The sequence below is a fragment of the Pundamilia nyererei genome, unplaced genomic scaffold (genome assembly GCF_000239375.1).
Source record: "Pundamilia nyererei isolate P.nyererei 1_Seehausen unplaced genomic scaffold, PunNye1.0 scaffold00074, whole genome shotgun sequence".
Lineage (NCBI taxonomy): Eukaryota > Metazoa > Chordata > Actinopteri > Cichliformes > Cichlidae > Pundamilia > Pundamilia nyererei.
Genome location: NW_005187475.1, coordinates 485,346 through 510,203, shown reverse-complemented (window position 1 = coordinate 510,203; position 24,858 = coordinate 485,346). Strand labels below are relative to the sequence as shown.

Here is a 24,858-nt window from a genome sequence, read left to right as displayed (position 1 = left end):
GCCGGAATGTTATGTGTGGGACCGTTTTCCTGTATGTGTGCGACTAGCTGTGGTTGTTTCTAAAAGTGGTTAGTAAACGTCCTGAAACTGGCACTTGAGTTTCCGAGCATTTTTATCCTGAGGTTATAACAGTTTGCTTTACAGAGGTGTTCACACTTAATCAGGTGCATTTGATTAGCAGCAACTGGCTGCTGCTTGCACTCCTAATTCCAATGAAAGCAGTAACAATGAACAGGAGTTCATCGAGTTCTTTGAAAACTTTCTTTTTCTGTAGGTTGAACTTAGTGGTTTAAAAAAAAGAAAGTGAATCGCAGTCTCTTGTCCTGGAAATCATCTTGGACATTTCATGGACAATATAGTCTGGCAAATGCTTTGTGGTATCAAAATGCTATTTGTTGTGAATGCAGGTGTGTGTGCTCCTTGTTGTTCCTTTCTGATGCCACATGAACTACAGAATAGGGGAGTGCAGGTGGGGAGAGCTGTGTCTGTAAAGATCACCTGGTAAAACTTTTTTCTTCAATAATCTGCTCAGTCAAACGAGGCTTGTATTTCTCTGTGGGAGACTTCTGTCCATAGGTCTCGCAATAATAACACAAACACACAGGCCTGCCACCCATTATTGTGTTACTCAAACACATTTGACTTTCTTCTGCAGCCATTGATTTTTATGCGTATGCTTTGTTTATGGCAATAGCCAGTTTCCCATATGATGACAGCATGCACTATAACCTCTGTAATACATTTATTATATTATGTGCAGGCAACTGTTAATACGCATTGTAATTTTTTTTTATTGCTAAAGCTGAAAAATATTATCAGAGGCAGGTCAGAATATTATGGATGCTTTATTTTTGGCAGGTTTAACAAAAGCGTACAGTTTGGCTTTCCATACTGAATGCATACTCCATTAATCATAGTTGTATTTTAACCACAGTCATTGTTTAACAGTAAATTTAATTTCCCTCTACTTAGCTAAATGTGGCTCAATTATATCCAGCAAGGGCACTTAAAAGAAGTGGGTGTGAAATACTGAAATAACATTAACAGTGCATTAGCTATTAATCTGCACTCCAGAAAATTTCGGACAAGTGCTGATTATTTTTACAGTAAAGAGATTTTCTGAATCGTTGTTTGAAATTTTCTGCGGCCCAGAACACCTGTAAAAACACACGATTTCATTGTAGAACAACATTTTGAACTTTGTAATATTCTGATGTCTGACACTGACATGTTTATTATGGTTTCGTTTTTTATTTGTTTTTCTAAGGACATAATATCAATAATCTTTCTTTCATACACATTTTCTAGAAGTAATTTTCCCACCTCTTTGTCAATACACGAACAATGCACAATTTGTCTGTTCATAATTACCAGAAGATATGACGACATAAGAGCTTTTTGGAGCATTTGGATACACCCACAACCCAGGTGTTGCCAAAAGTATCCTTTGAATTTTAGTCTTGAATGGCTAAATCTAAATTACTGGGAGGTGATCAGATATAAAGCACACTGCTGCTAAAATGTGAATGAAAACCATTTCACTGTGGTCTTCTCTAATGATTACTCAACATATAAAACCAAGATTTGTTTCACTTGTTGCAGTTGGTAGATAGGGCTAAGTTCATGTTGCTTATTTCAAGTGCTTTTCAAGGGACATAAAAAAAAGACATAAGGACACACAGGTGGTATAAAACAATGCAGGATTTAAAATAGAAGATAAACAGAAGATATATAAAATACAATTGATTAAATGGAAGAATATAAAGGTACAAGACACTGCACTATTTGAGTAAATAGCTTCATATTTTACCCGGTGACACTAGACAATTTTATTTCTTATATGAATGTTATTTATTGTAACTGTCATAAACAGGATGTGACAAGTGACAATAATAACAACTGTACTGCATTAAAACATTCACAGCAGGTGGGATATCTAGTCTTTAAGTAATGACGTATGAACCCTGTTTCCGGGCCCAAACTAATAGTTTATTAAGGTTGTTGTGTTTACATGTTTTAATGCTTTGTATCTTGTTCTGTTTAATCTGTACAAGCTCCTAAAAAAGGCAGTGATCACTGTCGGCCTCTCTCGGTTTTTATTACCACTGTTAAAGCTCAGTTTTTAAAACCTTACGATGTAGCTACAGCCCAGCCCATGCAGCAGTAAATTAATGACTAACCTCGTATTGTGGATGGATTTATCTCAGTTGTTCTCCTGACTGAAGTTTGGTCCGTCTGCAGGATCCTGCCATGCATTTGTCTCCAACCATTGAGTGGAAAAAAGTTGGCGTTCATCTTCCAGCTTCAGCGTGTTTATATTATGCTAACTATAGCTGTGTAGCTAGCCAATGCATAGGACATCATTATATACGAGCTAGCCCAACTTCAGTAACCCTGTAAACGTCACTACTGTTTAGTTTTCTGTCTTCAAGTGATAGCAGAGCTAAACGTTTACATTTTTCCCGCGTACCAGTAGAGGGAGCCCACGTACCACCGGTGGTACGCATACCACAGTTTGAGAATGACTGCTCTATACTCTATGAAGTAAAACCCATGATTCCCTATGATTTAGTAGCTTGTATGATCTTTGAAATACTTATTTTCTGTATGACTTCATCAGTCTCTCACATGGTTATGGAGAATTTTTAACTCATTCTTCTTTACAATGTTGCTTCTGTTCATTGAGGTTTGCAAGCATTCATTCATGCACAGTTCTCTTAAGGTCATACATGCACTTGCTTTTTGCACAGGGTATGAATGTTTCCAAGCACGTTAACAAACACGTGCCATTTTTTTTCTAAACTGTCCTGCCATGTTCTTTTTAGAGAACAAGTCGGAGCTTTTTTTCTCAGAGCATAGTTTGGCCTTGGGTGAAAATTCTGGGACATCCACTTTTGGCATTGCATCACCTGAATGATCAGCAACCTGTTAAAACTTTGCTTTTACAGAGGTGCTCACACTTGCTGATGATCAGTGAATCAATCACATTTAATCAGCAGCACCTGGCTGCCGCTTACCCTCTAAATTCCTGTTGAAGCAGTAAGGGTGTATGTACCTAATTAAAATAATTTAGAGTGTTAAACCTACAGTATAGATTTGGACGGTTTGACTTGTACAGTTTGGAATTTAACTGTAATTGCCATAAGAATGAGCATTATTCATGCGCGTGGTGTGTCATGCAATAAAAAGTTTTGAAACCGTGTTCAAATTTGACAGACTTTATAAGTAACATCATCCCGAATATGTCTGAGCTTCTAAAGAAAAGCTGTCAAGATAATTCATGAGAGTAAAAGCATTCACTTGGATCTATGAATTAGTAGACAGTCATTTGTGGCAGGGAGACAGCTAATAAAAGGCAGCATCTGTCTGTAGTGCTGTGTCTGTCAGCAAAAAGGCCCCACTTCTCTGGGGACTGATGAAGAACCTTAATTCTGGGTTTTTGTTTTGATGATTTATTTATCTAAATTCACAAACACACATCAGAGTTGTTTGCACTTCCGCTTTCTTTCTTTCATATTGCCTCACATTTTTGTAATACTTCACTTTTAGGATCAGTCACAATCTTATTTGCATAATTTCTTTAACACAGAGCTGTTGTGGAAAATAGTCCACCCACATTTTACATGTCAGATTGTTGATGCTAATATTTTTAAGTCCTTTTCTTTTGGAGAGATTGCAGGCTTGAACTTTGTGATGTTTTTGACACACTTTGACCGTATATGATGTACTGGAATTCACATCTGTCAGAGTTACATTATAAGAGAGAGGCATAGATTTCTGTTCAGGATTTTTATATAAAAATACATACTATGGGTGAATTCAGTAACGGCAACAGCTTCCAGGGTAAAAATAATCTTAAATCTGTATTTTTGGGCAAATATTTTCTCACTGGTGATACTGTAGATTTTTTGTGTACCTATGACAAATTAAATTTCAGTTAATTTATGTAATGCTTCAAATTAATTGGACAGATAAGAGCCTGAAGATATTTTAAGATGGGTTCTGCATTGTAAGGCTTGGTTCTGTATAAACATTGACTAAATACAGCTCCTGCTTCAGTTACAACAGCCCATAAAGGAGACCAGATAGCAGTCAGGACTCTTGTTGAATTCTGCAATCTGCCGGTTACATTTGTTTGTAATTGTCTGCATGTGACATGGAAAAATACCCAGTGGTGTTTAGCATTGACTAGTCAAAGCCACTCTGCCCAGCTTGACGCTCCCATTGTATGGAGAGAGCAGGCTCATTTGCCAAGTGTTAACTGCTTTCAGTTCACCGTTCAGAGTTGTATCTCATCACCTGCCATGGCCCTGACTCCTGAAGGCAGCTGTCCAGCAATCTCATTTATCTCAGCTTCCTGTTGAAATTGGGTTACTGCATCCCACGAGGAGCATCTTTTTATGTTCCAGAGATCTATGCTTGCTCAGATAAAATAATAATTTAAAAGGATTTTTTAATCCACATCCTCAAACTTTTTTAAGTCTCTGCTTTTAAGTATTGCATGAAAAACATCAAAATTGCATTCCCTTTCCCCCATTCTGAGATGCTGCAAGTTGCTGTAAATGGAGGTTAGTTAGAAGAAATTGTTTTTATTATTGTTATTAATCACATGATGCATTTCCCTCTTCTGGCAGTGTTTTAGGTAGATGTCACGGCAGAAACATCCCAGCAAGTGCAGCAGGGTTTGAATGACCTGCTGCAGCACTTGTTGCGTGTAAGGTTCATATTAGAGTTATAAGGTGCTTAAAGGTGCTCTTTGTAGGCGGTCTGACATTTGCTGGCTGTCACAACCACTGTGCTGCTGCCATCCCCAAACTTGATGAGTGTTTGAGTGGTTGTCAGACAGTTAGTCATAGGAGATGTAGGCTCCCTGTACTTAGTTTCTCGCACTAAAATATAGGAGGTGCTTTTGAAACATGAGGTTCTTCAAGTCTTTTTCACGTGTGAACTTAGAGTTTCAGAAAATCAGGTTGTGAAATTTTCCATTTCTGTGTCCTCACATCTATCATGGCAAATAGCCTGCTTCAGACAGGTTCACACAAGTGCAAATACTGGTTTAGGTGAGCCCACTGCCTGGATGGAGTGGGCAGGAAGCAGCGCGCTTGCTATTGCTGAATGTACACCGTTAGCTGTGTTGTTCTCACACTGGAACAACACAGCTAACGGTGTACATTCGTTAGCTGTGCGGACATGTCAAGTTAAACGTTTGATACCGTTGTGTCTGACTTTTGCATTCTCTGTCTAATGATGTCTAGAAAAGTTAGAAAAGCAGAAAACTTAGGTATTTGGAAATTTCTGAGCATGTTAGCGTGAGTTCAGTGATTCATTTTTTATTTTCTATTTTTATTATTTTTTAGTTCACGGTTAATCAAAATTTTCTTGCTTTTTTTAAATTGAGCTTTTTAATTCGGTCCTGCCTTTATTTTTACAGCTGAAGACATTCTTGGATATATTGTCGTAAATGATGTATGCTCATATCTCTAAATGGGTTTCATAACTACCTCTCACTCCGTTAAGTCCTGACACTTTCAGGCTTCTTTATTTTTAATATTACTTTTGTTTTAATTTCTCTGAAGCACAGGGGATTGCACAGAGTCTGGGAACTAAATCAACTCAGAGCTCCAGATTCATGATATTACTCTTCATAAGCTTCACAACTACACCTAAACGAAGTACAAATTGTCATAACTAATCTCAGAGATAAATCAGATGTGCCACCTTTCATAGTGTATCTTGTTAAATGATTGTGATTATAGTTATTAAAAACTGCAAAATACACTCTGGTGGCTTAATGCTGAGGAGAGAGAAATGGGCAGGGAGGGAATAAATACAACAAGAAGAGGATTCATCTCCATTAGACAGTAATTGCCATCAGCTAGAGGTTTTCACAGATTTTAATATATAGGGAGAGAAGAGTGAGAGAAATGACAGAACCAGCTATCCCGGCATAGATTCATGCCCTCTTCAAAAGCCATTTTTTCTCAATTAATCCAAGATTTGATGGCCTGTGATTTATCCACATTGGTCAGCTTTGATATTTGGATGGCAACAATGTTGAATTATAACTCTGATATGTAGATTACAGCTACTGTTATCATCACTTCCTGTGCATTTTTCTGCACCATTAGCCTGTAAATTGAATTGGAAGTTTTTCCTGCCACTGATGGTGTCTGGATAATACTCATCATATTAATTGTTCAAATGTTCTCATCATCCTCCCATAAACTGTCTGAAGCTGGGGATCCATTTGCACAGATGTAATAATATCGGTATTCCCCAAAGCCAGGAAGCAGTGGAAACATCTTCCAAAACAAAATGTTAGTCCTCCCACTGTTATTACTTCATTTATCGTTCTATCTGCGCAGTGACAACTGCAACTCCAAAGACGAATATATTTGTAATGATTTTGGAACAAATACTGGCACTAAGTAAGAGCCCATGAGAGCTGATTGCATGCGAGCTGTTTTTGTTTTCACGACTCTAAAACTGGCCCGTATTTTCAGTTGTTGTAGCCTCACCATGTGACTCACAGAGAAAGAAAAGGTCTTGAGATAAAGAGCATTCTCACTTCAGTTTTCACTTCTCTTTTTCAAAAACCCTGCCACAGCCCTAAACTCCTGAGTTATTGCTCTGCTGCTCTACACTGTCAAAATGCTGCTGTTAAATTACCCATGGCTGACTTTTACTGATATTACCCAAGTCACCTTGATGTCACAATAGCTCGCAAACATCACAATTAAAGCCAAACGACTGTTGTAAAACTGCCAGCTACAAAGTTACCCAGACACAACATTACATCTCTGGTGTCTTAAAAAGTAGCAATTCATGATATGCTGTCATGTTTTTCCATTTCCCATTGGAATAATATAAGCTGTTAGGAATGTATAGGTAGTTTTCCACCCAAACCTTCTTTTATATACCCTCTCATTGAAATGCATTGCTTCGTAACAACCACATCTTTTTTTCATCCTGTTTTATAGCAGAGGAGAAGACTGTGAAGAATGCCGTATTATCATCTGTGGAACAGCTGGGAATCAACACCTGTCTGAAGTATGTAAAGGGATTTTCTTTAGCTCATAAACCCTTATTTAATTAGGCTTCTTACAGCAGAAGGAGAGCCTGCTGCGTATAAACTATTTCAGTAAAGTCTTAGAATTACTCAACTGTGAGCTCCATGGAAGTAACTACCCCAAAGTATCTCTTAAAAAGAGTCTAAATCACTGCGATGGGACTAACGTGCATGTACCTTAATTTTGATTTTGTAGTGTCTGCATTCACAATGAATGTGAGGAGAAAGTTACATTTCATATTGGATGGGGGAAAGCATAGTTAAAGACTAGAAGCTGTGTCTCACTCAGTTTGAATCTGTTTGCAGTTACTTTTGCTTCAATTAGGCGCTGATGAATGTTGACATGGTCCTAATCAATTGTTTCAATAACCGCGTCTTCATCACTGGGCTCCACATGAAAACAAGCATCACCACTTTTAACGCAGTGGTGTGTTTTTCTGCTCAACACTGACATCTTTGACTTACAATGATAATAGCATGCTGATGTTCAGCAGGCATAAAGTTTACTGTGTTCAGCATCTCAGTTAAGCATGTAAGCATGCGGACGTTGGAGAAATAGCACTAAAGAGAAAGTAGAGCTGATGTTGAAGATGTAGGTCGGTTTGGTTTTAACAGAATAGCAAGGCTCAGTCATTAAAGTGGCCGTCGGAAAGTTAATTGCATAATCTTACCACCGTGAACCTCCTATGACCTGGCTTCAACAAATGTGGGCATCACATTTTGGGTTGTGCACAATACTAAACTCTATAAGGGCCTGATATCTGTTACGAGGACATTATACTGCCATTGTTCTATCGAAATGTAAAACAAATGTCCTCAGATGTGGATTTCCAGCCATTGTAGAGCAAAATCAGGTAAAAAGATAATTCTTTGTTTTTACATTCATCAGGTCCCAATCAGTCCAAATAGCAAAGAGAAATTAAAAATTCATGCCATGAAAGAGTTCGGTTCATAGGAGGTTAGAAAAGAGCGATCCCACTCCCTCAAGTCTAAACATTTTCTACTGACAGTGCTTAAATTGAGTCTCCAATTGATTTGTGATATTTCTTTCAAGAAAACGATGTCTCACTTTTTTTTTCTTTTTTCAGTTTAATGTGGGTATAAGTTAATCACTCCTAACATGAGCCAAACTGGTAAAAATTTTCATGCCAAACCTTCAATTACTTTTTGAGTAATCCTGCTGACAAACAAACAGGCAAACAGAACCAATCTACATATAAGCCGCTTGGCAGTGAAAGTAATGGCTTTATCTGCCTTTAGTTTTCTTCGCTATGGGACTCCATCACTATGCAGTTCTGTTTGCCACTGCAAAGTCAAAGGAAAATAAAGTCTTAGAAGAGTGAGAGTATATTTTCTGTTACTTTCAAATTAAGTATGAACTGTTTCCATCTTTCATTTTTCAAAACATCAAACCAATCCTTTGCTCTACACTTGCTAAGGAATTTGTCTGCTTTTATATCTCCATTATAGACCAAATGAATACACTCATACATGTTTTCTTTTGCTTACCCCAACTCAAACCTCTGTAGCTACTCGTTTGTGAATAAGCAATATGCAAGTTTATAGCTCATCTGGTCAAAGGACTGATGAGCTTATGTCGATAATTCACAATAGTTGTTACTCCTACTAGAGTAATAGTCAGATCTTCACCCAAACTGTGCTCAAGGTCAAGGTAACATTTATCGCTAATCTGGTCTTGCTGTCCCAAACGTAATATCACTTGGAAAAACCAAGAGAAAGATAAAAAGGTGGCTTTTGCCGCTTTAACCTATAGCATATTTAAGCCATCTAAAAAATGTAAAAGCTCACTTTCATTTTTCAACAAGCTTGTGAACTCAAAGCCGTAACATTAGAATTCACCTCGGCGTCCACTCTCAACATGAATTAAAGCTGCAAATGTGCACAAAAGTCAAAAAGGGAGAAGACTGAAAGTATTTTTTGTTTCTCAGTTCAGCAGCTGGAGACACTTTTGTTAGCCGACATTAGGAAAATTGTCAGAGCTGACTGATGTGAGATATATAAGTTGAGTCCGTTTTTATTTTTTACAGTACATTAATACACCCTTAGCTGACCGAAGTGCAGTACATGCTATACTATAATTAACACTCACTAAATCAACAATAAATTTGCACTAAAATACAGAACAAAAACATAAAACATCCTCAAATTAAACAAGAATAAATGAAAACACAACCGTGCTTGCACAATAAAAACTAGGAAATCATGCTCAACTGAAAGCTGGAGAAATTAAATAGGTTTATAATTGTGTTTTATAATGACTGAGTGACTGGGCAGGTTGCCCCTAAATATAGAGGCTAACATCGAAAAGGCAGTGTGAGCCTGGATCAAGGAACATCCAAGATCAGTTGGTCTGTAGACTTCAGGGCTTTGGCACAAGTGCACTGCTATAAGACTTCAGCTAAGTAGAAAGGCACAAAATGGTTGTGAAAAGCTGATCCTGAAATGGACTGGAAGCCAATACAGGTGGAATGTGAGCGCACCTGTCAAAAAGCGAGCTGCTGTGATGACTGATTAGGGCCAACCTCCAAAGAATTTCAAAAGTCTAATTAAGAGGTAACAAAGTTTCAAATTACTCTCTCAAAGTCATGTGGATGGAGGTGGGCCCTAATTTTACTGAGGAGCTTTAAGTAAAAATAACCTTATCTTAACAACAGAGATAGGTGAGTTTAAAAATGCACTTTGTTGAAACAAACATGTTGCAGAATAGACAGGAATTTCATGATATTGCTGCCCTGTACTTGTGCAACTACTTGTTCTGTTCTTTATTTTTCCCACAATAGACCGTCTGACTTGTGTTACTGTTCTCACACTGCTTGTTTCTGCCTTTAACGACACCCCGCTGCTACATTACACAGTGAATATAACTCTTTCTGAGCACCTACTCCGAAGGGGGCTCTGCAGCTGAAAAGTTTCTGTGCCTGTCCAGGAGAACAGAGTGCCACATTTTTTATTCCGGTATCAACACAGAGTGCAAACATTACCCGCAGAGTGGTGGGTGTTATAGGATTAAAAGTTGTTGAACATGAAATTATAATTAATCTTTTACTTGCGACACTGGGCTTCTTGAATAAAGTTTTGAGGACTCCTCTGGGGTATTTGCTTTAGACTTCAATGTTGCTTTATTTCTGAGTTTGATATAAAGTATCCCATTGGGCAATGTGACTTTCATGAGTGATTCTGGGAACTGAAAGAAAAATGGTCATGCTGAGAAATGATCATTTTTTTTAAATTAATATTTTCACTGTTCATTTTATAGGTTTTCATTTCAGTAATTTAAAATGATGGGGAAATAAAAGAAGAGATATGAAACAGATGAAAAGTAATAAAGAAGTAAAGTAGTAAAAGCAGAGCTATTATTCCAACAGGATTTTATTCTTGAAATCTAGCAGCATAGCTTTGCATGTTTCACAGTTCCAGATAATTCTTGTTAAAATTTAACTCTGCATTCATTAAACCAGTTTTCTTCCAATTGGTTGCTTCTTACAAACAGAAGGTTTGAACAGCACACATGTGGCGGCTGTACCTAAGTACACTATATTAAGGATATCCCTTCTCACTATCTCACATCTATAAAGGGTTTGCACTTGAAGATGTGTGTTTCATACATTTCATTTATATTCACAGGTATGGGATTTACCTTGGGCTGCTGAAAGAAGAAGCTGCAAATGACCTAGCTCTGCTAATGAAGCATGTGAAGATCTTCTTGTCCACGCAGAGAGTTAAAACTTCATCAGAACTCAGTATCCTTTACAGAAGCCATACAATAAGAATTCACAGTAAATGGACACACTGTGGCTGTAAATGTTAGTCACCCATCTGACAAATGTTCTTCTGTCATAACATTTTATTTTTGCATTTGGTCAGTTCAAAACTCGAATTTGGAAATTAAGAATGTTTTTTTTTAGTTATTTGTGTCTGTTTTGTGTCAGTGTATCACCGAACCTCTGCTTACCTTTGGTTGGTGAAATGATGGTCTTGCCCCTCCATGATGTTCCTGACATCATGCTGAAATTAGGTTTCAATGTTTCTTCTTCAGACATAGCGTTCTACACTGTATATGAATATTTTTGTAGAGAGCAGCAGTTTCCCCCTTCTTATTCAGGGTTTTTCTTATAATGAACATATGAACAAAGATTGTAGCAAGTTTTATAGGTTTCACATCTACTGTTCAGGAGAGCAGTCATCCTGAATTTCCTCCATCTGTAAACAGTTTGTCGTTGGGCATAATTCATACCCATCAGTATTTCTTGAGCATAACCTTTTTCTAAGCTGACTTTGTATGCCTTTATTTATATGGATGAGCACCATTGCAACCCACGCATTCAGATTACTGCAGAGTAATTACTGCAGAGTAATTACTGCAGAGGTTCACCGTATGTATATAATGCACTATTATTTTAAATAAGCAAAACAGAAGTTTTGCCAACTCTAAAGATTTCACAAACTTTTTCTTTGTGGCACTCTGGCTACTGAGGCAACACTATATGTGTGTGACTGTAGTAGCAGCTATCTAGTGTCTAGTGTGAGAACGCCACAAGTCGCCCTTTTTAAAAGAAAGAAAAAGAAACCGAGAGTGTCATGTCTCACGCTCTGATCAACACAATATAGATTATCTTGCTCCATCTGCTCCTCAGTGAGTAGTTCAACCTTCTTTTGTCCCAAATATCAACTGACAGGCGTCCTTTTTCCTCCAGATAGCTTCCTTTGTAAGCAGACAATTGAAACATGAAAACACAGAGAGGAGATAAAGAGCCCTCACAAATATAAAATGCTGACATTTTGTTTGTAAAGAAGCTACAGTACTAGACCAGACTGACATTTGAGTTGACAGCAAGAAGCTCGTTTTGGGTTATCTTTGTGTTCAGATGGCAGCTGTAAACGGATTTATGCTAATGTTTCTGACACAAAACACAGTGTACCTATTTAAGCTAAAAGAATTAAAAAGTTAATATACTTAAAAATTTGCAAAAACTTTGGTCTAAAGTTTACCCAAAGAACTGAAGTACTTTTTCAGGTAAACAGAAATCATTTTAAATCTAAGGTATAGATGTTGATTGAGTTAGTATTTTATTTCGAGGATTTTCGGTTTCGTTGATGGTGATTAGGTAATCGCAGATGAAAATGTTATTCGTGTCTTTGGGGTAACTGATTTATTTATAGCTGTCCGTTTAAAAATGATATCTTTACAGAATCCATTACAAATGCATGAGGTCTGTCTGTCAATCACTATCAAAGAGCATGCATTTGTCATTGAGGGTTGAGCCAGTGGTTAAGCTAACCAGATCACACTGTTGCATTATAATTGTATTTAAGTATTCACACTGTAGTTTAAGCTTTCAACCGCTGTCATAAATTTATGAATAGAAAACAGAGACAATATATAGTTCTTTTGTTTAAGCAATTCAGTGCCGAGCAGAGATGATCAGGAGGATCAGCATCAGAATGGGGGGAAAAGGGGGCTTTACTGTAAGTGCCTTCGAATGTGGTTGCTGATGCCAGATGGGCTGGACTGAGTATTTTCAGACACTGCTGATCTACTGGGATTTTGCTACACAACCATCTCCCGAGTCTACAGAGAATGGTCCAAAAAAGCAAAAGAAAAAAAAAATTGTCTTAATAATGCCACAGGTCAGAGGAGAATGGCCAGACTGCTTTAGGCATAAACAACATGAAAGCCTTGTATCAGTGGTTCAGCCTGCTAGTGTGGCGTATTGATGTGTTTAAATGCAACAGTATTTCTGCTGTGCGTCCCTATATGAGCACAGTGTGCTCATCTTCTGATGAGTGTTTTCAGATTGATAATGGCACTAATGTCAGTAAGCTTAGATCATTGGAAACTGGTTTCTTCTATGCGACTATTCTATGAGTTGGCTGTTGTCAAATAGCCTCCACAGTCACCAGACCTCAATCCCATAGAACAGCGGTCCCCAACCCCCGGGGCCTTGGACCGGTACCGGTCCGTGAGTCGTTTGGTACCGGGCAGATCTGCAGCAACTGTGCCATGCTCTTATGTCAGTATGGCCCCAAAATCTGAGAAATGTTTGTTAATTCTGTGCTACAAAGAATTAAGGCGGCTCAAGGTGTAATAATACAGTGGTGATTGTGTGACCTCCAAATATTCTTTAAATAATGAAGTTCAAACCAAGGTTGTCCAGACATTTCCATTAACAGGATAAGGCAAAATTGGGACAGATTGTACCCATTTGACCACATTTCAAATCCTCACACTTTCACTGTCACCAATAACATGCCTTGCTGACTTTAAAACAGGCTACAAATAAATGCCAAACCACTCCACACATCTAAGCTGAAAAAAGATGTTTCTTCCCATCATGCACTCGCTGACATCTTTAACTGATAATCAAAGCCGATGGAACTATCAGCATGCACAGTTAGTGTCAAGTTTCTGTGTTTCTGTGGATTTGGTCCTCATTATTGAGCTTTAATGCAGACAGCCATCCTCCAGTTCTTTTAACTGGGTATCCACAAAGGAGTCCCGTCTTTGCCTTTTCTTAACAATGATATAAAGAACTCAAATGCTTGTCATTCAGATGCAAATCTAAGGCAATTTCTTCAGTCTGTTACAGGATCCAGTCAAAACATGGCAAAACACGAATATGTTTCTGTATTAACAATTTTGAAATTGGTCTAAAAATAAGACCTTTGGGTTCTTACAAAACAGACACTTTGGGTTTCGGTTGTTTGTCCCTGTCTGCTCACTGAACAGAGTTTGCTCAGAATAATGCATTACTGTTTTTTTTTGTTTTTTTAACAGCTTTATGACTTCTTATCTGTGTTGGCTCAAAGGTTAAGCACTAAATATAAATGTAGTTATTTAAAGAGGTGCTTTATGGTTATTTTGAGCTTCACGTTTTTATTCTTGGACTCTGTTAGAATAGATTTGCATGATACATTAAAAAAAAGCAATTAGAAAGCTGTTGGAGTCATTCAGGTTATGATCTGTCACAAAAAAACATTTTAGCTCCTCAGCAGTGAAGCCACCTGTCTTCTGATTGGCTCCCCTTTGCAAACAGCATTGAACAGCAGGAGGGAGGGGCTTCTACGGTCATAGACCAAGCTGAGCGCCTGAGATGACCAGGCATTATGGCAAAATCCCCAGTTTTGCCTCGATACAGAGCCAAGAACAGAAAAAAACACTGTCTGAAATGGAGCATTTAGAGCCATCCGAAGCCTGAGCTTTTGGCTCAGTGGGAATATTTGTACACTGACCTCATTATTTGAAGCTTTGGCTGTGTTCAAAGTGACCGTTCACCACAGTAACAGTGTATATCTGACAGAAAATAAGGAAAACGATCATAGGTACCCTTTAAAACTATTACTAAGAAATGAGAATGTAGATTCTTAAAGCAGATCAAGGCTGCTGTTGTCTTTTTTCTGGCATTGGTGTGAAGAATTAACATCATTTTACAAGATTAATTAGTTTAAAATTAACATGCTGGGAAGGTACATGCTTTTTTCCGTAGAGTTCACAGGAAATGAACTAAAAGTAATAGATTTCAATGTAATAGATGAAGAAATTTGCTAATTTAGTCTTTTTTCTCATTAAAACTTTCTCCTGTGATATCTTTGTGGCAGAAATGTAGAGAATCTTTCGGCGGGAAGATGTAAATAAATCTGTGTACATTTTAACCTAAAGAAAAATTAAACGGTGACAGTGTTCAAAGGGAGCAACTCAACAGAAAGACATAAAAAGCAGCAAGTGTTGATAGGCCTGGGGTTGTTTTCTGGAGACGAGCCAGTTTGTGTTCTCACTCCCGATTAATCGGCCCACAGTTCTCCTGGAACAGGACAGAGACTCGCATATCAGCGCAGTTATTTGCTGCCAGCAGGGTTTGAATGAAATTATCAAACGTCTAAATGAACTGAATTTAATGAGTAATGCTGCAGAGCCTGAATAAACCACTCGAGACGTACTTGATGAAAGGAAGCTTTAACCTTGGAGCCTGATTGCAAATCCTGTTTGCTGTTTTTCTTTTTTTTAAATATGCTGCTCAGTGTCCGTGCAATGTTGCGTTCACAATGTAAAGCAGCTACTCCTGCTTATTAAGACAAAAATCACAAGAATTATATGTTTGTATCAGTTTGCCAGTGGCTGTGGGTTAAGATTTTTTCATGTAATACCTTCAGAATCTGACACTAGACAGAACTGGGTCTTCACAGTCTGTTTTTTCAGCTGTGACAAAGCTGATGGTGTATCGTGGTTAATTGACTGTTACTCACTCTGTAGATAACACTCACTGGCACCAGTGTCAGCTGACATCAAACTGGTATTAGCTTTGCACTTTATTCAACCCATTATGAGCGCTCGTGTCTTCTGACACAGAGACAATATTTATGGATCTTTTAAAACACAAACAAAATCTCTTAATTTGAGCTTTACAAGTGGTTAATACAATGCACATCTAGTTAGTTATTTGTATTTCTCTTTATTTCTGATTAAAAAATAATTTGTGTTTGTCAAAAATACTCATGTTACCACAATGTTTGCTGAACGTGTCTAAGACTTTGAAATCTGTGTATATTTTTTACTAGCCATTTTTGGATCTTTAACTTTGAAACCAGTAACTCACCAGGAAGGTTATCCAGGTCATGACTGGCTAGCCTCTACAGTGTTCCTCATCATGGCCGGAAACATGGAAAAGTCTTTATGTTTGTTAGTCAGTCTCTCCTCTCTGCTCACCTCTGGCTTCATCTGGCCAGCCAGGATACATGCATCGGTGAGTACAACTATGGTAAAGTGAGTACAATTACATATTTAATAGTATTTTAATGTAAATAATTAGGTTACCCTCCAGTGGTGCCTATAGACCGTGCATAAATATGGAAATCTGACAAATCTGACAGATCTGACAAACATCAAACATCTACCTTATAACTGACAAACTGTTACAATATGAGCATGTAGTGCCCTTCACTTTTTTTCTCTTAGCCACCCCTCACTTGTCAAAACCGGACTTAGTCTTTCATAATACCACTAATTGTATCTAAATGTACTCAATGTGCTTTTCTGGTTGAAAAGCAGTGACAAAACATTTTCGGTCCTGATTTTAAGAAAAAAAAGATAAGCATAAATAAGTTAAAAAGCATAAATCTGTACAATTTAGGAAACTAAATGTAGACACTAACAGGCAAGACAACTGAGCTTTTAATACAAATGTAAAAAATATGTATAAAAAAATAAAATATGCAACAAAAAAACAAAAAACCCCACAACATTAAAAGGTAACGGAGAGTTATTTCAAAATCCAACTGATGTGCCACGGCAAATTATAGAAGCAAGGCAGTAGTGGCTTTCTAAGCAGGTCAACTAGATGGAACAGTTAAGGACGCAGTTCATCAGGAAGTCAGACACAAAGAGCAACTAGTGAATTTCCAAACTAAAACACCCTTTTCCCACTTAATACTTCAGTTCTGAAACACTAACATTGCGATTTGTAGCCAGAATTGAGCAAAACCGCACTGCAGATGGATTATCACAGACCAGCACCTGGTGTATTCCCAGGATAAGATGAACGGACTGTCACCTAAAAGCAGCTGGTGATGTAAGTGGTAATTTTTGGAATTTAGGTAGAGAAAGATATTCAGAAAGGTTGCAGCAGGTTATCAGTGTGTGGAAGTGACTCATACAATATGGTGTTGCATATGATGATGGATGGATCCATTTAAGATTGGATTGGTTTGCTGGAGTGGGTCAGAAAAGTGTGTGTGGACAAAGCATAGCCTCGTAACAGTCAACAACACAGGTCTGAGTTGTGTTTGCTAAATTTAGGACAGATAAGTAAGGGTAGGGAAGGGTGAGGCCACAGCTGTATGCCTTCAGAACTACAATTGACATTATGACTGTCTGTAAGCACTGCAGTCAAATTGAACAGCCAGTTAGCTTCAGACAGCTTGTTTAAACAACCCGACACAAGAAAATTTGCCTGATCACTGTCTGGCTTCCTGCATTCTTCCAATGCATGCCCTCCACTTTGACATAAATGTCTACATGTAGGGAGGTTTATTCCTCTTATCGTCTCTGAGCCTATCTATGCTTGAATCTCTGTAGATTCTGTAGCGTGCTTTACATTTAGGTCATTTAGCTACAGACACTGGAACACCTATTAGCTGAAACATGTTTGTGGCTAACAATTCCTAACACAGACTTGTTAGCCTAGATCTTTGATAGAACATGTTTTAGATCTGTGTTATGTAAACTGCTGCAAACTTTACATTTTGACTTTCTTGGTATACATTTTTCAAGAATTCTCACATTTTTCAAGACTTCTTTGACATGGTATCAAGAAGTTTTGGGGCCGCTTTTGGAGTAAATGTAAAACAGGCATTATAGTCTTTTCCTCCCACTTCCAAAAAAGAGGAAAATCACTTACACTATGATTAAAAATATTTACATTTTGGCAAGAACTGAGAGGAAAATGACGTCTGTTAAGTAAGATAAGACAAACTCTTTTTTTGTTGTTCTTTTATTCCCTCAGCAACCCCTGCATCTGGGCATTCATTTGTCTGTGGCTTAATTGGGTGACCCGTATGCTAAAAGGCTACTTTAGGTTGCCTTTGAGCCTGGGTTCAGTTCTGTCCAAGGCCATTTCCTGCTTTCGGTCCCTTCGTTCCTGCCTGTGCTGTTATCTTATCATAAAAATAATACAGGACCAAAATAAATCTTTGGGGAAAAAAACCTCCTACAGAAGTGAAGTTCAAACATTACAGAATCATATTTTTGTCTACAGTGATCCCTGTGGTGAATTTCCATCTAAAACATTGTCATGTGTGGCTTTACTGGACATAGTACTCCATGCTGTCCCTGCCCCTCAGTCCTACGTACTCTGGATGAGCTGTGTACAAGACACTGCTCCTTCAAATTTCAAACAGCTTGAAAGGCTGTCTCTGTGTTGTCCTCATTTAATCCTAACAACAAAAGAAAAAACAAACTTGGAAATGAAAACACGAACAAAAGGAGATAAATCATCTTTTTCATGACTTTCAGGTTTAGGCTGCGAGACAGCAGGAAAGAAAAACAGGAAAACAGGATATGAAATAAAAAGGCTTTGTAAGTATAATTGAGGGAAAGAGTTCAGCTGAGGGGAAGAAGTTTACAATGAAGTCTAGTTTCAATCATTCGAAATTGCGGAGGAGAGCTGAGGTGCTGAGATTAACTTTGCTATCATTATACCATCCTCTATCATCTCATCGTCTGTCGTCAAAGTCAATTACGGCACAATGGGATTAGACCGAACGTGTTTTTTTGCTCTCAGTGCATTTGATGTAGATACAACTGCTGAATATCTCACGCAGCGGTTGGCCTTCACAAAGTGGTCAATTTCATCGATATCACGGAAATTTAAAAGGGCACAAATAATTAAGAGGCAGAGACAAATGGAGGAAATGTGGGCATGAATGCACACTCTTAACACGCACACCGGCACATGGCTGTGCACACTGCATGCTGTTTCTGATTGTTAAGAAGACTTTTTCTGCATAGCAGCATTGAATACAAAAATTAGAGCTTGCAAATACTGTCTTTGCTTTTTTTTATATATATATATTTCTCAGTTGTGTAAGTATGATCTAACATTATTTCAAAATCATTACCAAGAAAAGTCATGACATCAAGATGTTTTTGTTGTGACAGATCCATTTTCCTAAGGAAGTGGCTGAATCAGGAATCCCTCCTGTCTACTGGTGCACAGCTCACTACGTGGAGATGCTGCTGAAAGCTGAAGTTCCTCTAGTCCACTCTGCCTTCAAGATGTCTGGTTTCACCCCATCACAGGTATTATCTGTAACACTGGCTACATTAACAAATTTCAAAATTCCCAGTTTGATCCAGCACATTTGTAAATCAGCATGTTTTCAGTTTCTTGATTTTAATTTTTATTAAAACTAAATGTCATAGTTTTATGACATTTAGCAAATTCACACATAATACCTGATTAAAATTTGTCCAATTTCCCCATAAAGATAATCTCCTTGTGCACCTTATTATTTTTAGAGTGATATAAAAGTAGAGTGCCATAGGATCACAAGCAGAATTGCTCCTCATAGAGGTAGAAAGGGACATTTATCTACTATTTATCTGCCATCTACAGATTTCACTATTGGCTTACTCTGCAGGCTTATGTCTGCCAATTCTGCTTTAGGGCCTTCAGAGCCTCTGAAACACACAAACCAGACTGGTCATTAACCAGAATGACTTTGCAAACTTTGCAGCTTAAAGGTTTAACTGATATATTTGAGGGGAAAACTAAAACCATTGCTAGTATAATTTCAGTCTTTTGTTTTAAAACACAATGCATATGTAATGTTTCAGTGGCAAAAAAAGATCAGTTTCCACTGGATTCTAAATATGACAGCTCAATCATTGTTGGTGAAGCATGAATTTTAAATTATGCTCGCTACTCATTTTCTGCTGTATTATGGGTAAATGTTAAAGATTAAATATTCTTAAACTAGGAACAAAATCTTGCACACTCTCCCTGTGACTTGCTCTCACTTTATTAACAGTATTATGCATTCTGCTAAGACCTGAAGTCCATATAATTTAAATGTACTGTAGCACTGGCATGTTTAGCATTCCAAAACTAGTTTAGGTGTTTATTGTGTTCACCTCTGTTGGTTTTTATTCTGTCCCCTAACAGCTATTTAACTGTATTCGTTTTTAGAGTCTGAGCTGTGCACTGCACACTTGCGTGGTTTCCTATCAAGCAAACCTGTTGGGAAGGAAAAAAATATGTAACTATCAAAAATCCACAATGATATCAGATACACGCTGCGAATTGTTAAGGTCATACAAACCCAACGAACACAACTGATTTCTGTCATAAAATTCAAGCAGCAAAGTAGAGAAGGTTTGCTTAAAAACTGCTGCTGAAACCAAATACACTATGTAACCAACTGAAGTGATAATGTGAACACAGACTCACATCATTAGGAGTCACAGAAAGTTAAAGTCAGGCTAATGAAGTCTGTGAAGATAATATTTACTTGGCTGCAGTCTTTTAGTTTTCAAATAAGGAATAGTTTGGTATCTTGGAGTAATAACCTTGGTTTTCTTAGATCAACAAAGGATAATCATGAATATTAATGGAAGGAATAAAAGAAACTGAATTTGGAACAGAAATGTTCAGTTTCAGCTAGACTGCAACTATCTACGGCAAGACAGACAACAACAGCCTGTTAAGTTTTTTGGATGCTGTATATATTTAATAAATCAGATTGCAAAACCTTTCATAACCATACTTGTTCTTGCCCTGTAATTGACCTCCTTTTTCATTTTGCTTTGACTTAAGTCGAATTTAAAATACCACAATACAGCTTTGACATTGAAACCTTTTCCCTTTGTTTTTAAATACCAGAGCAGTTGAAAAGTTAGAACTCTTCTCCTCCATGCTTCTTTTCTCTAACGCAAACAACGAGGTACGAAAAGCATTTTCACCTTGAACGCTCTCATGTTTGATCTCGTCTTCCGCGTGTCTCCAGTTGACAGTGAAGGCTGACACAATGAACGCGTGCTTATAAGAGTCGCCACATTTGCATCAAAGATCTGAACCCGTCGTCTCCGGGGTGGAGTAATGCGTTAACATTCAGCTGGTCTCTTTGCTGTTCAAGGCGATAATGGGCTCCTGTTCTTCAGTGAAAAATGGAAAACTCTATTTCAAAAGTTTGAACTTTAAAATCCTGACAAAGCAGCAGTGGCAAATGAAGCATTAAAAGCCTCTGACGATCATACAGTAAAGGGTGTATTCAAATGTCTGTGTGTGAACGTGGACAAAGAAGTCATTCAAAATCCATCTGCAGAAGGTTTTAACGTTTGAATCGGGAGTGTTTGTGACAGGTATCATGAAACAAAGCATTAGTAAGTGTCTTCAATTTTAAAAATGAAAAATAAAAAACATCTTCTAAGGTCATTCTGCAGAGTGAAAATCATGTGCAGCAAAACTACAGAAAGTTGTGACATGAATCTGAAGCTCTCCTCAGTTTCACAGAACTTTATAACTATAAGGCAGAAAACAGGCACAGTTATCCACACCCTGGTGAACAGAATGACGCTTGCTCCTCCAGGTATCACCTCTGGAGTTAGTTGACACCCAAAAATTGAGCTAAAGGTAGAATTATTCCCCAAACACTTACAGAAACATGACCCCAAATACTTAACAATGTTGTCCCATAAAGGCTAGAGGTTTTAGAAGACAAGTTAGCTGAAACACTCCACTGTAGATGGAGTGCAGAAAAAAGAAGCCATAAACACAACATTGACATAAAATGTTAGGTGAATGTAAGACACAGAGTCGGATTAATTGGATCACATTCCTGTTTCCCTCAAGAATTTGAAGTAGTTGTTCTCATCTCTCTGTTTCTCGGTTTTGGTATCTACCAGTTTGCGAGGCGGATACAATGTTGACATTTTACCTGCTACTTTAAAAATCTCGTAACAATAAAATTAAACAACAAATTCATGAAAATGCATTCAGAGCAGTGATGTTAAGGGCATTCCAACCAATACATTGATCCTAAAGATGGTAAAACAGAATTGCAACACTATTCAAGGTCTTCTGTGCATCACTGAATGGAGACCCCTGTTAGCGGATATTTGCAATGCTTACTTTTGGTTGGGGTGTTTCTCACTCTGTGGCCTCACTTGTAGTTGTCAGTTCAGATATTTGGGAGAAGAAATGTTAAAATAAATGAATAAATAAATAGATTTACATTCACCTTATGCTCTCGAGTTTGGGCTAAAAGGAAATAAGATGCACTTGGAAAACCTTGGATAGATTTACAGTCGCATTAAGAACACTGTATTTGTCTGTTTACTTGTTTTCCACAAGAGTGTGTAAGGGCAGCATGGAGCCAATCATTCCCTGTTGTTATTACAACACACAAATTAGAGTGTCAGTGTTTTGATTAGAGTTTAGTGGAGGAGGGAACAATTGTAATCTGGTTTATGGGGCATAGGTTATGCATTTCTATACGCTTGAGCAGATTTATGTTGTTTGTGAACATAGTGGCTAATTATTGCACAGTTTGTGAAACTGGATACACAGTGAGGATGTCTAGTTCAGTAAGGCTAAAGGCTGCTAACAATATCCCAGTTGTATTCAAGCACAGCAGAGCTGAGATTAAGGTTTATGAGTTGAGGATATGTAAAGTCATGTGGACTCTTTGTAGTCATGTGAAAAACTAACTACACCCCATGATTCAGTAGCTTGCAGAACCAAAGACCTGAAGGAATCCTGACTTTACATCATTGCAGAGGTATATTGTCATGTTCAGGATTTGCAGGCATAAAGTTTAATATTCTTCAAGTTAACTGAGGCCTGCAAAGTCAGTTTCTTTTTTTGCATTGCGTGAGCATTGCACTAATTGCATGGGTGAATTTGCTCGAACATCTAATCCTGGGAAAAATAGCAATTGTTTTACCTGTTTTCCCACTTGAATTTTAAAAAATTAGCAAAAACTACCAGACAGGCCTGTTATTAGTGATTAGGTAATAATGAAAATAATAATAATTATTTGCTTTTTTTTTCCCTACATGGTTCTGCAATTTGATTTTTAATATAAATCCAGTGCACTGCTCTTCTTTACAGTTGTGTGTCTTTGCTTCATCCAAAAAGCTCAAATGATGATAGACAGATGATAGACAGTGAGCAAGTACTGACTGGAACAGAGGTGCTATTTGTTTAATTTCTTACATTTTCTGTGTCTGGGGGTTTATCCCATGTCAACACATCTGTGGCTACTTTCCAAGTTCTCCTATGGTGGGGAAAAGCTTTTTTAATTTTCAGTTGAATTACACTTAAATTTCCCAATTCCTTTTTTTCCTCTTTTTAAATAGATGCATGATTTGTTTTCCCTCAAAACTGACAAAAATAGTGATTAGCATAATTGAGTAACCGCTATTCCATAATGCCTCAGTTTTTCAATCTTAGTAGTTATAATGTTGAATGGAGCCTATCCCAGAGCGGCGAGAGGAGGGGTACACCCTGGATAGGTTGCCAGTCTGTCACAGGGCTAACACAGACAACCATTTGCACTCACATTCAATCAGCACAGATGGGCCCTGGACAAATGCTGGGTTCGTACCCAGAACCTTCTTGCTGTGAAGCAACAATGCTAACCACAGCACCACCGTGCTGCTGTTGTTCAGTATATATTTACTGAATTTAGGGACTCTGTTAAGATTTGGAAAAATACACTGCTGTAAATATATCTAACTTTTTAAAATTAACATTCGGCCTATGTCATCAGTTGGTAAACACGCTCTTTTCTAAAGATGATGTAGAACTCTGTGTTCTTTTCACTGAGATCAGGTGGGAATCCCATCATGAACCACTGCATTAAGGTCACTAATTTTAACTCAGTCATCAACTGGAGAAGTAAACATTAGCATGCATCTCCATGTCTCTTTGTCCCATAATGCAACCTCAATATTAATGTCTGCAGAGAGTTTGTGAATATTTTTTCACTCTCAAAGTAAACATGTTTCCTGGAAGACTCAAAAAGCTGAGCAAATGAAATACATTTAGACACTTGCACAAGAAATGTAAACTCATTGTCCATAAACCCAACCATGCAAATTTGTATTTTAAGAGATTATCAACCATTTTTTTTCACTTTGTGCGTAAATAGAAATTTAAACAGGTTTTCAGCTTTATAGTAAATGTAGTAGAAGCTGTTGTTTATTAGACATGGATGTGCTGAATTGCCTAGCACAAGTGCCTTTTTGTAGTTATTGAGCTACATCTTGTATCCATGTGTTTATATTAACATACCTTTTGTTTCATTGCAAGGCAAAAAGAGAGAAATAACCTGCAATACGAACAAAGACTAGTTAGTTCCCAATGATGATATTCAGATCTCACAAACGCACATATATAGTTGAAACAGATAACTTTAGATAATTGTAGTAGATGGGTGCCATTTCAGATAAACATGACTTAATATTTATCATTTGTGCTTCCATGGTTTTGTAACTACATGTAAATATTTTTCTGTGTTTGCTTATCATTTATGTTCTCCTTATTTACATTTAATTGTCTGGTGGATTTATACCAGTTTAATTAAATGCTTGAACAAGCTCGGTTCAGAAACGAGATACTGTGCAAAGTTATGTGTTAAGTTGGTTTGTTTTTAAATATTTGATCGACAAAACTAATTAAAGAAAAGCTGAAAAGATATTAAGGATGAGATGTCTGAGTAACATATTTCTTTTTTTATGTAGTTACAATAGCTGCCAAACTCATAGTTTGCTGTTGTTGTAGAGCAGAACACTTTTAATTACATGTGGGGTTTGCGATTTGTCAGCTTGGAATCCTAATAACGTTTGTTTTTTCTCTTTTTTTTCCCACTACAGATGTGCCTCCATTGGCTGACTCAGTGTTTCTGGAACTACCTGGACTGGACAGAGATCTGCCACTATATTTGCACCTGTGTGGTGATGGGTCCTGACTACCAGGTTTACATGTGTGTGGCCATATTTAAGCACTTGCAACCAGACATCCTGCAGCACACACAGTCCCAGGAGCTACAGATCTTCCTCAAAGTAAGATGGAGTCAGAACTACAATATACATGCAATATTTTACTAACAGAACATACTCAGATTCACCTTAAATCTCTATGGTAGCCTTGTTAATTACTATATGTAGGTATGTCAAAGAGGAACAAGTATCCAGTTTTCTGTAGTTTTCCCTCAAAAATCTGTGTTCTGTGAAACCTCGAACACCTCTGCAGGTAAATACACTTACCTGCTAC

General features: G+C 37.6%; 1 protein-coding gene across 1 annotated transcript in view; it reads left to right on the top strand.

The window, feature by feature from the left end:
- The window catches only part of tbc1d32 (TBC1 domain family, member 32), a 103,243-nt gene that overhangs the window by 67,987 nt on the left and 10,398 nt on the right, over nucleotides 1-24,858 (top strand). Inside the window, exons 29-33 of the mRNA XM_013911879.1 lie at nucleotides 6,981-7,050; nucleotides 10,715-10,830; nucleotides 15,674-15,828; nucleotides 18,741-18,881; nucleotides 24,459-24,647. Coding sequence (XP_013767333.1) covers nucleotides 6,981-7,050; nucleotides 10,715-10,830; nucleotides 15,674-15,828; nucleotides 18,741-18,881; nucleotides 24,459-24,647 — 671 coding nt within the window. The remainder of the gene's footprint in view (nucleotides 1-6,980; nucleotides 7,051-10,714; nucleotides 10,831-15,673; nucleotides 15,829-18,740; nucleotides 18,882-24,458; nucleotides 24,648-24,858) is intronic.